This window comes from Zootoca vivipara, chromosome 14, assembly GCF_963506605.1.
Source record: "Zootoca vivipara chromosome 14, rZooViv1.1, whole genome shotgun sequence".
NCBI classification, from domain to species: domain Eukaryota; kingdom Metazoa; phylum Chordata; class Lepidosauria; order Squamata; family Lacertidae; genus Zootoca; species Zootoca vivipara.
The window spans coordinates 51,410,603-51,424,641 of record NC_083289.1 but is presented as its reverse complement, the minus strand read 5'-3'; the positions used below and the strand labels follow the sequence as shown (position 1 = coordinate 51,424,641).

At 41.7% G+C, this 14,039-nt stretch overlaps 1 protein-coding gene across 1 annotated transcript in view; it reads left to right on the top strand.

The window, feature by feature from the left end:
* Positions 1-14,039, top strand: part of GNA12 (G protein subunit alpha 12) — a 41,571-nt gene that overhangs the window by 20,641 nt on the left and 6,891 nt on the right. Inside the window, exon 3 of the mRNA XM_035130957.2 lies at positions 12,861-12,911. Within this exon, the coding sequence (XP_034986848.1) occupies positions 12,861-12,911 (51 nt within the window). The remainder of the gene's footprint in view (positions 1-12,860; positions 12,912-14,039) is intronic.

Below are 14,039 nucleotides of genomic sequence, written 5' to 3'. Positions count from 1 at the left end.
TTTGTAGTTTTCCTTATATGCTATTGTGTTTGATATAGTGATTGCAATATTTGTTGTTTTTTAATGCTACAGTGATTATTGTGAGCCACTTTGAGCTCAACGTTTTTGTTGTTGGAAAAGTGGGGTGCAAATATAAAATCAAACAAATCAAATTGCCTAATGGAAAGTGTCTAGGACCACAGGAGCTCTGTCTAAGCACTTGAGGCACTCTACCTTTGTACCCAGTGCATCACGTTTCTGGCTGTGAATCCTTGCCTGGGACCTTGAGCCTTTAGCACTGTGTGGGTGGATTGTACAATAGCAGTATTTTCTCTGCTTCCCTCTTTCTCCCTTAAAGCACACTAAATAGCTTCCTCCCATCTGTGTCTCATGGTAAGTCCCACTGTGTCTATTATGGAAGCAAGTCTTTGTGTGACAAAAGCTTCATTGTGTATATCAGCTACATTGTCAGGTCTGTGTCATCTTTGGCAGAGTAACTACAGAATAAGAATTCTTTGATAATTGATATGTGGCTCTCCCCCCCCCCCCTTTGAGTATGAAAGAAATATATTGCTTTCTCTGGAGATCCTGTAATTTCTACTTTCTACTTTTTTGTATCAACCCAAACGGTAGGAAAACCACTTGGTAGACATACTATGGGTGGTTTTTTAATGGTAATGTCCATTAGAAAGTTTCTCATATCATTTTCTGAATCTTATAATCCTTTCTTGTACATCAGTATCAGTTCATCTCTACAACAGGAGGCTAAGAGGTAGCATTCTAGTCCAAAATGGGATTTGAGCCAGAAATTTCCCATCTCACAATTAATCATTACTCTCTACCAGTGCTTGATAGCTCCCATAGACCCAGAACAAAAATGTTAGAACATAATTTCTATGAGACCAGGGGACCCAAGGGACTGCCTTCTCCTGTATTGATCTGTCTAAGAGTTAATATCTTCATCAGAAGTCTTTTCCCACATGTTTCCACCTTCAGTGGCAACTTAAGAAAGGACTTCTTTGGTGGTGACTCCTAGTTTGTGGAGTGCCTTCTCTCTCCCCCCCCCCCCAATGACTCACCTTACCATCTGCAAAGAGTCCTAATTTATAGGTTCTGCCTTTTATTTCCACTCCCTTGATGTCTGTGGCTACTCAGATTTGGATTGCTAGAGGTTCCAGAGCCAGGATGAATAGGAAGGGAGACAGTGGGCATCCTTGTTTTGTGCCTCTTTGGTTGCTGTTAGACCTGCATTTTGCTGAGGCTTGGGCGTAGATTTGTTTGAGGGTTTGTAAGAAGTTGTGACCAAATTTCATGTTTGTTAGTACTGCTAATACGTAGTTATTTCCATTCTAAGCAATCAAGAGCTTTGAGGCTGTCTAGTGACGTAATTGTCAGTGGGAGTTTAGTTGCCTTGCTGTGTTCAATCAGATTCAGTAGTTCCTGGTGGGATCTGTTATATTGCGACCCGGGATGAAGCCAGTCTGGTCTGGGGCTAATAATTTGTGTAGGAAATTTTTTAGGTGGTTAGTCAAGATTGATGTGAATATCTTGTTGTCTTGGTTTATTAATGAGATTGGGTGGTATGATTCTACTTCGAGGCTGTCTTTGAGTGGCTTATAAACCACCTCAGTAATATTTTCTGGGACAAGTGTGACGTTTATTCAAGGGGAGGTTCATAGTTAGTTGTTGAAGTGTAGCTGTGGGGGGAGAGATGAAGGGGTTGGGGGAGAGAGACCCAAGCCTTAAGAAACGCTTCAACATCAGCATCAACTGTTCAGCTCCCCGGCCAGTCAAAATCTACCAATTTTTCATTATTTTGAGTCCCCAACTTCTAACTCCAGTTAAAAGCATATCTGGTAACCAAACCTGGAAAACCTTCTTATCTAAACTCTCAAGAGCCACTGTTCTGTTGAAGGTGACAGAAGATGGACCACTGATGTAAATCAGTGCATGTGAAACTTCAGGCTTTTTCAGTTAAAGAAAAAAAGGCTTTGTGTGGAAATGTCTGAAAAAATCTATAGCTATGAATTCATTTTTTCATTTAGACTGTGTATTATAAAAGGAAGATAATTTCTTTTTTCTAGTTGGCAGTTATGTTTAAAGAAAAGAGGCTGTGTGAAGTAGCTGACTTGACTATTTGTTTTAATGTCTCTCTCTCTCTCTCTCTCTCTCTCTCTCTCTCTCTCTCTCTCTCTCTCTCCTTCCCAAAAAATTTTTCCGGAAACAATCTTCAAGGTGTTCTTTTTGAGAATATGGAAAGTGTTGCTTTGAGTAGTAATTTACTGACACCTTTCAAATGTTTTCTCTATTTCAAACATTGACTTCTGCAGTTCAGACCATGGCAGACTTGTGCATCATTTGGCTTGACTCCTGAACAAACTCCAGGCATGTGTCCTGAGAGGGTAACTTGCCCTACCACATCACTAAAAGAAGCTGCTTAACTGAGCTCTATTTATTCATTTAAGTCAGGCAAAAAAGCTTAGAAAACTTCTACCAGGAAGAAATGGTTTTTAACAGATTGCCATTGCTTTACGTCAGTGTTTCTCAACCAGTGTGCCTCCAGATGTTTTGGGACTACAACTCCCATCATCCCTAGCTAGCAAGACCAGTGGTCGGGAATGATGGGAGTTGTAGTCCCAAAACATCTGGAGGCACACTGGTTGAGAAACACTGCTTTACGTAACATGTTTTGTGCTGGAATGCTAATGATTTGCACCCCTCTTCAGTAACGCTAACAGTAACAGTAGGATTCCAGTCCAAGGAATGCTGCAGCTTGGGTGCTGATGTTTTGCTGGTCTTCAGTGCCGTTTTTTAAAGGGACACCTTGCAATGCATTGTCTGGACAGCTATACTATTTTGATGGGCGAGTATTTTTCTGCTGCAAGTCTCTATGCTGCAAAACAGTGTAGCCTTCAAGCTCATCTAGCTCCCAGTATTCCAGATGAGGTGGCCTCTCACTCCCACAGTGGAGGACTGTCTTGCTCATAGGGGAAAGGGGAAGGCAGAGCAGCCTGAAGAGCTGCCAGTCAGATAGATAGATAGATAGATAGATAGATAGATAGATAGATAGATAGATAGATAGATAGATTTGGTAGATAGATAGTCCCCTTTGTGTGGCTTTTTCTAGTTTTTTCATGGTGCAGTTTTACCTGATGCTTATTAGTTTAAAAACTATTTGTATGTGAAACATTCTGGGAGGTTCACCTGAAAGCAGTATGTTAGTTAATGAATAAACAATAAGCAAACAAATATTGCAACTGTCTTCACATCATGACCCTCAATATATTTTTCTTGGTAGGTCATCCTCAGTTTGTACCCCATTAGTGTGCATGCGGTTAAGGTTTTCCTCCCAATTTGCATCACTTCACACATTCTTACATTGCATAGTCTTTTGCCATTTTAATGCTCTTTCATCTGGTTTGAGGGATATTTTTGGAGCTCCATTTCCTACAACTCTCTGTTGTGAGAATTGTCCCAATCTCTTTTTCCTGTTCTTTAACCATATAATGTTTTAATAAATAACAAGATGAAAGATATTTTATACGTGTGTGTGTGTGTGTGTGTGTGATCCAAAAAGAACTCCCTTAAGAGAATCAAGCCTTTTTGTCTTAAGACAGTCTTTAAAAGAAGCTTTCCAAAAAATAAAAATAAAAAAATAATTCCAGTAGCACCTTAAAGACCAGCTAAGTATAAGCTTTCTAGGTATGAGCTTTTCTGTGTATACACACTTCTTCAGAATACTGTTTCTTCATATACTGTTTTGTTAACTTGATTGCGGTGTTTTTAGTTGTCACCTAGAGACATTTGTATTGAGTGGCAAATGGAATAATAGGATATATTTCTTATCCCATGACTAGTTTTGATATATTGTGATTATTGAATCACTATAGTCCAGTGCAGTACCATATTTCTGATGTTCGTTGTATCTCTTGTTGAACAGTCTCTTCTGAGATTTTCCAGTTACCTGTATATCTGTGAGACAGGCAAATGAGCTGTGAACTTAATAGATATATATGTGTGTCTTTTCTGTGTAGCTAAGGTGTGGTCTATTCAGCTCCTGCCACTGGTGATGGAAAAGGATTAATTTACTGGTTTTAACACTTCTACTGAAACAGCAATCTCTCAGCGAGCTTTACTTATAGTTCAACTGAGAGAAATGGGTTCATGGGTTTATCAGCCAAAATGTTCCCTTCTTTATTTTGAAATTATCTCAACTGAATAAAAATGTCAAAATGCTGAGAAATAACTAATTCCAGAGGATTATCTCTTTTCCCACAAGAACAACAATTATCAAGCCCATTTTACCTTTGATTTCTAGGCATACCTTATGCATCAAGGTTGGCTACACTATGTGTTAACATTGTGACAGCTTATCTTTCTTATGGCTTGGCTGCTCAAAATACCGGTACCGTGTTTCCCCTTTTTTAATACATAGTCAAAAAGTAAGGCATGGCAGGGTTTTTAATCGTTTGAGAAATGTAAGACATACCCCGAAAATAAGCCATACTTCTGCGATATGCGGAGCAAGACCACCGAGTGCCCCAGCCAGCTAGCGGGACCCAGCACGGCGGCCACAACAGGAGGAGGAAGCCTGCCGGGTTGGGTCGGTGCCCGGAAGCGGTGGCTGCTGCTGCAGCGCCGATAAAGCGTGCAGCAGTGCCGCACGGAGCACCAAGGGCACAAGCCAGCAGGACCCAGCTCCTGCAATGCCGGCCATGGCAGGAGGAGGAAGCCTGCCAGGTCGGGTTGGTGCTCGGAAGTGGCGGCGGCTGCAGCGCTGACAAAGCGCGAAGCAGCGCTGCACACTCTGTGTGTGTGTTTGTGTGTGTGTGTGTGCGTCCGTCTCTTTCTCTGTGTGTGCGTGCGCGTCTCTCTCTCTCCCCGTGCGTCTTTCTCTCTCTCTCCCCCTGTGTGCGCGTCTGTCTCTCTCTGTATGTTTGTGATCGCGTCTCTCTCCCCCCCCTCCCCGACAGAGAAAAGGTGCCGCGCAGGTTCCTCTTTGGCTCATCATTCAGCTGCCCTGGCCTCCTTGCCAAGAGCTGACGCCGCTCCTCTCCCCCTCCTTCCCTTTCCCCCCTCCCCTTCCTTCCGTCGGTCCCCCTTGCGTGCGTCTCGGAGCGGGACGGGTCCCAGCCTCCCTCCTCATTCCCCGGCCAGCGTGAGAGAGCCCGGGGAGCAGCCTCTATTCCTCCGCACGCGCACACACCCGGCCGCCGCCGCCTTCGAAGCCATGGCGGCGAGCGCCAAGCCGAAGCAGGAGGAGAAGCACCTAAAGCTGCTGAGGGAGATGAGCAGCCTCCCAGTGCTCCCACCCAACCACAAGTGCTTCGACTGCGACCAGCGCAGTCCCACCTACACCAACATGACGGTGGGCAGCTTCGTGTATGCCTCCTGCTCTGGCATCCTACGAGGTTTAAATCCACCTCACTGAGTGAAGTCCCCCCCTCGTGTGCACGTCTGTCTCCTAGACAGGTGGCCACCCAGCCTCTGCTTAGAAGCCTCCAAGGAAGGAGAGCCCTTGATTCAGGATGGGGAGGAGGGGAAACGGAGACAATAGAAGAGGCAGAAAATGCGCGCGGAAGAGAGCGCCAAGCGTCCTGAGCCAGTGGGACCCAGTTGTACCGGCACTTTTTAAAAAAAGACACCCCCTGAAAATAAGCCACCGTGTGTTTTTTTGAGGAAAAAAAGTTGTAAGACGGTGTCTTAAAAAAGGGGAAACACGGTACTACTTCAGAGCTATAAGTAGTAGAAGTCTAAAATGAATTTTACAGCATTGTTATTATTTATTCAAACAAAATACTACTCAAAAGCCCCACGAACCCCCTAGACGCAATCAAAAAACAATGGGAGGATGACATAGGATATGAAATAAACCCCACCCAATGGACCAGAATGTGGTCTAAACCCCCCTTCAAATCCATATCAATGAAAAGAAAAGAACTATCCCTGAAACTAGTCCACAGGTGGTACCTAACTCCAAGAAAACTAGCTCTAATACGCCCTGGAACCTCATCAAAATGCTGGAGAGGATGCACCTCCACAGGCACATACCTCCACATGTGGTGGGAGTGTCCCAAAATCCAATTACTCTGGACAACAACCATACGAGAAATTTGTAAGATAACCAAGCAAGTCCTAGAAATCACCCCAGAATTGGTCTTACTAAACATATTTCAAGACAACAACGCCCACTCAGACCACAAAGAACTCATAACCCACCTACTGTCAGCAACCAGAAACATCATAACTAGACACTGGAAAGACCTGTCAGGAGTAAACATGGACCAATGGTACCAAGTAGTATGGGAAACAGCCCTACTAGAAAAACTAACCAGCAAGCTGAAACTAGCACGGGGACAAACAGAAGAAGACACATTCACCCCAGTATGGTTCCCCTTCATCACTCACACAGCCCAACAAGGCAATGACAAAAACCTACCATCAGCATACAAATCAATATGGCTGACCTAATTAAAACACCCACCCACCCCATTCACGCAAGAAACCAAAGACCACCACAGCCAACCACAAATGAACTATCACATCCTACGCCAACTCCTGACCTCTCACCAACAAAGGAGCAAAAGCAAACAACAGAAAACATGCACAAACAACGCTGACACTGAACCCCCATATGTATTAAGGAAAATAGAAACATTGGCACCCTTCCCCACCCACCTTCCCCCACCACCCTCTTCCCAATGTCTCAACAAGCAAGATTGATGTATATAAATGTTACATGGAAAAAATATGAGATATTGTACTACCTTTGTAAACCACGAAAATCCTTAATTAAAAAAAGGATTATTATTTATTCAAATTATATACATTATACATACCATGCTTTATCAAAAGATCTCAGGGTGGTTTACAATATTGGAAACACATTACAAAACATCAGTGATAAAAACAAAAATATAGCAAAAAGCTTACCGACAGACAATACCAATAGCATGCAATTTTTTGAGTACTCCAGAACTCTTAATCAGATTTGATGAAGACATTAGATGAACACAAAAATGGAGGGACTTGGCTGGTGGTAATGCCATGAAACTGCATAGTCTGCCAGATCTAAGAATGTACTATGAGGCAGCCTGTCTCACCTGGTTAAAGGAGTGGTGCACACACAAAAATCCAGAATTGCTAGACCTGGAGGGGTACAACACAGATTTGGCTGGCATGCATACCTGGGGTACGGAAAGATTAAAGTTCATAAGAATTTTTTGAATAATGTCATCAGGAATTCCCTTTACGTCGTTTGGGCGAAATATAAGGACCTTCTCGAGCCTAAGGTCCACGGTGGCTCTCGCCATCTGAAGCTCTTGCCATTAAAAGGAAAAACACAAGCGGAAATTGGCCTGTCTATAAATCATTATTAATAGAGGAAGAGAACCAGTTTTAAAAAAAAATTTAAAAAAATTCCCTGAAGAAATAAGTCTCGGACTGGTTCCAATATTATCAATTATTCGAAACCTTCAAATGTGATTTTAAAAAGAGGATTTTCGGCGGAGATTTCCAGATTTGAATCAGATCTGATAAATTCTAAAACTAAAATCCTCTCCAAAACATACCGCAATGATCACATGGGCCCAAGACTTTGGTTACAACATAAAGATGAGCCAATGGGAACACTTATGGAAAGTAAATTGGAACTTTATGGCATGCTATACGTTAAGGGAGAACCTTCAAAAGATGTTATACCGCTGGTATTTAACCCCTTCTAAACTCTCCAAAATGTACAAAAGTGTCTGTCAAGGTGCTGTTGCAGCTACTCTTGAGTAACAACGTCCGAGTCTGCTCTGTCTTTAAATGTTATATTGTGCATAGTATTTACAGTACAAAGATGGCAAAGAACATGACCTCTCAGTCACTTGCAGAATCCAGGAGTGGACACCTCCTGTTACACGTCCAGCATAAGAGCTTGAGAACCCCAAAACGCCGCCGCCCGACCTTACGTTTCGGCATGTGCCTTAAATCAGGCGACAGAAGCGGCTGCCTGCTCCCCTCCACCTGTTGGTCAGGGCTCTCCTACATCGCTGAGCCTTAGCTGCTCCATCCTGCTAACTTCCTTATTACCCCCACCTGACCCGCTACTGCTGCTCTCACTGGTCGAGGTGCTGGTGTGGAGGATGGGTGGAGGCTCCCTGTACTGAGGTCCGCTGACAGTGTCCCTAATATATGTTGGAAATGCAGAGAATCAAGTGGAGCCATGCTCCATATGTGCTGGGTTTATAAAAAGATCAAAACCTTCTGGAATGACATACATACTCAGCTTCAAATAATGTTAAATGCATCCCTCCCCCCCCCCCAAAAAAAAAACCAGAAACATTTTTTTGGGGGTATTACAGGACCAGATAAAGCCAGGAAGATAAGAAAAGTCTTTCTGTAGCCCACCACAGCCATGAGAGTACTTATAGCAAAACACTGGAAGAGTGGCAAAATCCCCATCAGATCAGAATGGTTACTAAAATTGGTAGAATATGCTGAACTAGATAGTCTCTTGGAAAAGATTAAAGATAAGCAAAAACAGGAGTTCATTGATAACTGGAAACCTCTGAAGAGTTACTTAAAAAAATAAGTGTTGCAATCTGAATTCAGTAACAGCTTTTGAATAAGCTCTGTAAATAAAGGTTAAATGGGTTAAAATAGAAATATATACATAGATGCATAGCAATATTTTATTATGATTTTGCTGATAAATTTAGGCAATAGGTTTATTAGAGTGAAAAGATGTTGAGAAGGACGGGTAGTCAAATTTATGAAGATATATACTTTGTTGGAATTTTTATTTTGATGAGTTAGATCTACAGACTATAAAATATCCTTGATGTATGGATGTAACTACGGTTAATAAAGCATAAAAAGAAGAAGAAAGAAACTGCATATAAATATGGAAGGAAGTGGCCATTCACATGGAACTCTACTAGGTATCATGCAGACATCAGGTTGCACAAGGGCCTTCAGGGGAAAGAAGTATAACAATAGCTAACAGAGGCAAAATCTGAAGCTATTTACTGTGAAGGTATTCCAAGGTTTGGTTGTTACCTTAGTGGTACAAATTATTCAGTATACTGACTTTTAGGGAAAGCTCTAGGTGAAAGCTTTTAGCCTTTTGAGAACAGGACTATTGTAGTCTGTAACTGCAGTCCTAGACTAATCCATATGTGATTGTGCAGTTCAGTATCTAAGTCATAGAGTAATAGCTGTATTATGTGGCTTAGTTGCATGCTAGGGCTTTATTTTGAAGGCAGTCCTTTTATCTCAGTTAATGATGTTAGGGGCCCCGGAGCAAGTTGTTTACTATTCTATTAACTTCAACGTGTCCTAGCCTGTTTCCATTATGCCCCATTGGCTCTTGCAGTACCTGTCTGTCCATGGATGTAGTCATCAAAATTTAGCAACATATCATTGATGTGAATTAAGCAAGTTCATACACCTAAACCATTATGTATGACCACTTGTGAATTTAGCTTACATTTTTGGTAGAGTATTTGAAGAGAAAAATGCACTACACTGAACTGCATTGATGCTACTAGGATTGTCATCCTAGCAAAATGTTGCTTGCCTTACTCTCCTTTTTTAAAGATGTCATTGCTACATTAATAAAATTCTAGCTCCTTTTACAAATGTGCTATCAGTTATAAAATGTTACAAAGTTTCCTGGCCTTCTGTTCATCTGTATAATCCCGACTATTTTTCAGAGGCATTGAGACAGTTTAAAGTTTGTGTTTCCATTATTGTGCAGAGGTTTCTAGATTGGTAGTACTTCCACTAAAACTTCACTTAACACATATGAAGCATACTGTGTTAACTACTTGGTTTTTAATGCAAGTGTTAATACTGTGAATCTTATGAGACAACTGTGTGAAACTGGTGTTTTATCTTCTTAACTCTTCACTTACTAATTCGTAAGAATCGGCTCAACTATCTGATGCAACCCAAACTTAAAACATTCGAGATCAATGTCTCCTTTGGGGGGGAAATGAACTGAACATAGGATTTATACTCTTGCCCAACCTGCGGAACTGGATGGGGAATATTTGCTTTTATCTGAGTTACATATATTGCCAGTGGACTGTAATTCACAGGCTGTATCTGTAACAGCGGTTGGGAGTCTACGCCCCACCCCTGACGTTACTGGACTACAACTCCCATTTTTACTGGTCATTGGCCATGCTGGCTGGGGTTACTGGAAATTGGAGTCCAACAGTTCTAGAGAGTCGCAGGTTCCATGCCCCTGGTTTTACAATTATAAAACTCTTTAATATCCATCTATATCTGTCACTACTTAGTGTTTCAGCACACCCTAAGTCTTGAAATACTTGCTCACCTTTGCACATATTATTATATCCACACTCTCTTTATATAATAAATGATTGCCTGGCAACATTAAACTTATTAGAGATAATTTGAAATTGGAGCACCTCATATACAAAGAGTGGAGCTCACTCATACATTGTTTCACTTGACTAGAAATTAATTCAGCAGTAGTTATTGCTTTTAAGATATTGGACATTCACATCTTTCACTTGTCCTAGGTGCTAGTGCTGTGGTATTGATTTTGTGTCACTGTCATTTATATTACGGGCATATCATTTGTGTCAGGAGTGAGGAATCTCCGGCCTTGGGCCACATATGGCCCATCAGGTCTCCCCATTTGTAAGGGAGGAGGTTTTCCAAAATCCACATCTACTTGTTGGCAGATGTGGCGTCAGGTGTGCAGCTGGTTGTACAGCAGATCACTGCAGAAAGCAGGATTGAACTCCCCAGGTGATATGTGGGGAGTGCAGTTCTGATCTGGCCCATTGAGTCAAAAAGGTTCCCCATCTCTGCTTTATGCCTGCATACCGGTATTAAATTTGATTTAGCGGCATCAGTGTTGAGAGTCCCACATACAGTGGTACCTTGTGTTACGTTACGTCCCTCTTACAAATGCTTCAGGTTACGTGCTCCGCTAATCCGGAAGTAGATGCCCCTTGTTGCGAACTTTGCCCTGGGGTGCGAGCGAAGTTGCGCTCCAAGGGCACAGCAGCAGCGGGAGGCACCATTAGCGAAAGTGTGCCTCATGTTACCAGCGGTTTCCGGTTACAAAAAAGATGGAGTGGTTTAGAAATGCTTTTTAAAATAAAATATATGTATCTGGAACTTTTACAGATGCTCTTTTTTGTATCTCCTGGTCTGGATTTAACCTTAAACTGTGAAGTAAATTTAGGAACTGGGCTTCATAGAATCATAATCAGGAAGACTAAATTAATCCTTTGTCCTGAGAAAAGCAAAAGGTTAATGGGCTAGCAAATGTAGACCGAATGATCTAATTTCTTATCTTATGTTAGAATAAATTAACTAGAGGGAAGCTTTTAAACTACTTGTAGAAAAATATCAAAACTTTTAACACTTTTTTTTTTAAAAAAAGGTTGCTGAAGACCTAGCTAAAACTTCAAGTGTGAAATTTCTGCAGTTTGTGCCTTTGCTTCATCTGACAACAACAAATTAAGCTGGCTTTGTCTCTGGGGGACCTCATATGAAGTTCATATTTCATGAGTGCTAAATCCATGAAGAAACAAAGTCCTACTGATGCCAGTTTCTTTATAAACAACTAAAAATTGTGTATACATTACATCAGAGCTTTCCAAACTTTTCATGTTGGTGACACATTGCACAGTAATTCAGTTTTACTATCAAATTAAGGAGCATTTGTGCAACACACATACACACTGCAGTAGACTCACAAACGTGTCGTGACACACAGTTTGGAAAACCCTGCATTGCATCATGTCTTAACATCAAATGTCTTAACACCAAACAAGTTGTTGTATAGGTGCTTTTGCGTGCAGACTCTTTCCAAAGTGGCTGTTCCAAATGTCAATGCACTGAGCAAGGCCCTCTGTTTCTTGTTAACTTGTTAAGTGTCACAGATGAAAATGACACAAGAGTCCCCGCAGTCCTCCCTTTTAAGACCAAAGCAGGAAGAAGCTCTACAATATAAGCCAGAAATACCCAAAGAACAAGATACGAAACTCAAAGTAATGCTGAAATGTGGGACCTGGCCTATTTCAGGCCCTGCTGCTCATAGTTCTGGATTTTCCAATTCCCAGTTGTGCAGCGACTCATGGCTGCTGCTCAACAATGGGAAAAGCACCTCCTATGTGGTCTCAGTTGGCAAGATTGAGTCAGAGGATATACAGCAGTGCAAAAATGAATCATTCAACCTTTTGTGTTTAACTCTTTGGGTAGGTGGAACAGGAATATTAATGAGAATATTAAAGCAAACACTATTGATAACTGAGCACCTTAATTCTTTAAAACAGAATAATAAAAATTAAGTTTGGGGGACTTTTTTTAAAAAAAATAAAGACTGCTGATCTAGGGCTTCCTTTCTCTCTAGCCAGCATTCATTGCTGCTATTAGCTTAGAGTCAGAAACATTTTGCATCTCAAGGGTAAAAGGAAACTTGCTAGATTGACCAAGTCCCAGTTGCTCTGAAGTAGCAGGTTTTGACATGCCATCCCTGTTCTTACTCCTCCTGTATGGTTGCTTCAGAGTAATCTGAAAGGTATTTCCTGGAGGACCTGCTTCTGGACATGAAGGAAGTAGATCAGGATTTTCAGTTGCATGTGATGGCCTTAACTGGAAACCATGTAAAGGCTGTATACCCTTTTCAGATTGGAAATGACTGGACTGAGCTATATTTTGTTGGAAGGCTATGCTACTTGGCATTATGTGTTTCTACATGCTAGTCTTTTCAAACTTGTTTTCAGAGGTTATCAATGATAATATATTGCTTCTGTACAGTGAATGCTTTCCCCCCTCTTTAAACATGGTTTTGGCTTTGTAAACCCCAGTTCCAGAAATTAGCTGCAAATGTCCTCTTCTCTCAACAGGGTGAATCGGTGAAATATTTTCTGGATAATCTGGACCGGATTGGCCAATTGGTGAGATTTTATTTTTCTTTGCCCTATTCTGTCCTCCAGTACTTAAATGTATTGTACCTGTTTATTTTCTTTGTCTGATATGCTCAAACCATATGGCAGTGAAGAAAACCAAAAACTGTTTTTGAGAGAAACAGCAGTATTAAGATGCAAATATGACAGAGAACTGAATGTGTGTACAAATGCATAGTGTAGAAAATGCAGAACTGAATGGAGCTTTGGAAAATGCAGAACTAAATGGAGCTTTAGGTTGTGCGTTTTCGGGTTGCGCACCGCGCCAAACCCGGAAGTACCGGAACGGGTTACTTCCGGGTTTCGGCACTCACGCATGTGGAGAGGCACTAAATTGCGCTTTGCGTGTGTGCAGAAGTGCTGAATCGCAACCTGCGCAGACACGGCGCTGTGGGTTGCAAACATGCCTCCCGCACGGATCACATTTGCAACCCAAGCATCCACTGCATAGGCAATTGAATAATTCCCAAATGCGATATGAATTGTATGGAACTGTCAGCAAGTCAGACTTACATTAAAGTACACACAGCACTCTTAATGCACATAGGCACAAGATGGATCCTTTGTCTGGCAAAATGTGACTCTATAACAATTTCTTAGATAATGACCTCCACAGTATCATTTCTTTTTCAGGGAAAGGGGATGCTTCCCTCTACCCACTGTTCATATCAGGGGTGCCAACTTGAATAAAATATTTGGGGCAGGTAAGCCCCGCTCTCCCTGATCAATCACATGATGCAGTACAGGGGGGCCAACATGACCTTTGCCCCTAGGAGTTGGCTCTATGTTTGAGACAGAGAAAGGTGGAACAAAGATAGGTCTAGATTGTTGCTCAGTTCATTACAAAATTGTTAAACATACCACATCATTTTACTTTGGATGTACAGTGGTACCTCGGTTTATGAATACAATTGGTTCCAGAAGTCTGTTCATAAACTGAAGCATTCATAAACTGAAGCGAACTTTCCCATTGAAAGTAATGGAAAGTGGATTAATCTGTTCCAGACAGGTCCGCGGAGTACTCAACCTGAAGCGTACTTAACCCGAAGCATGGGTGTAAATGGTTCCGGAAGTCTGTTCATAAACTGAAGCGAATTTTCCCATTGAAAGTAATGGAAA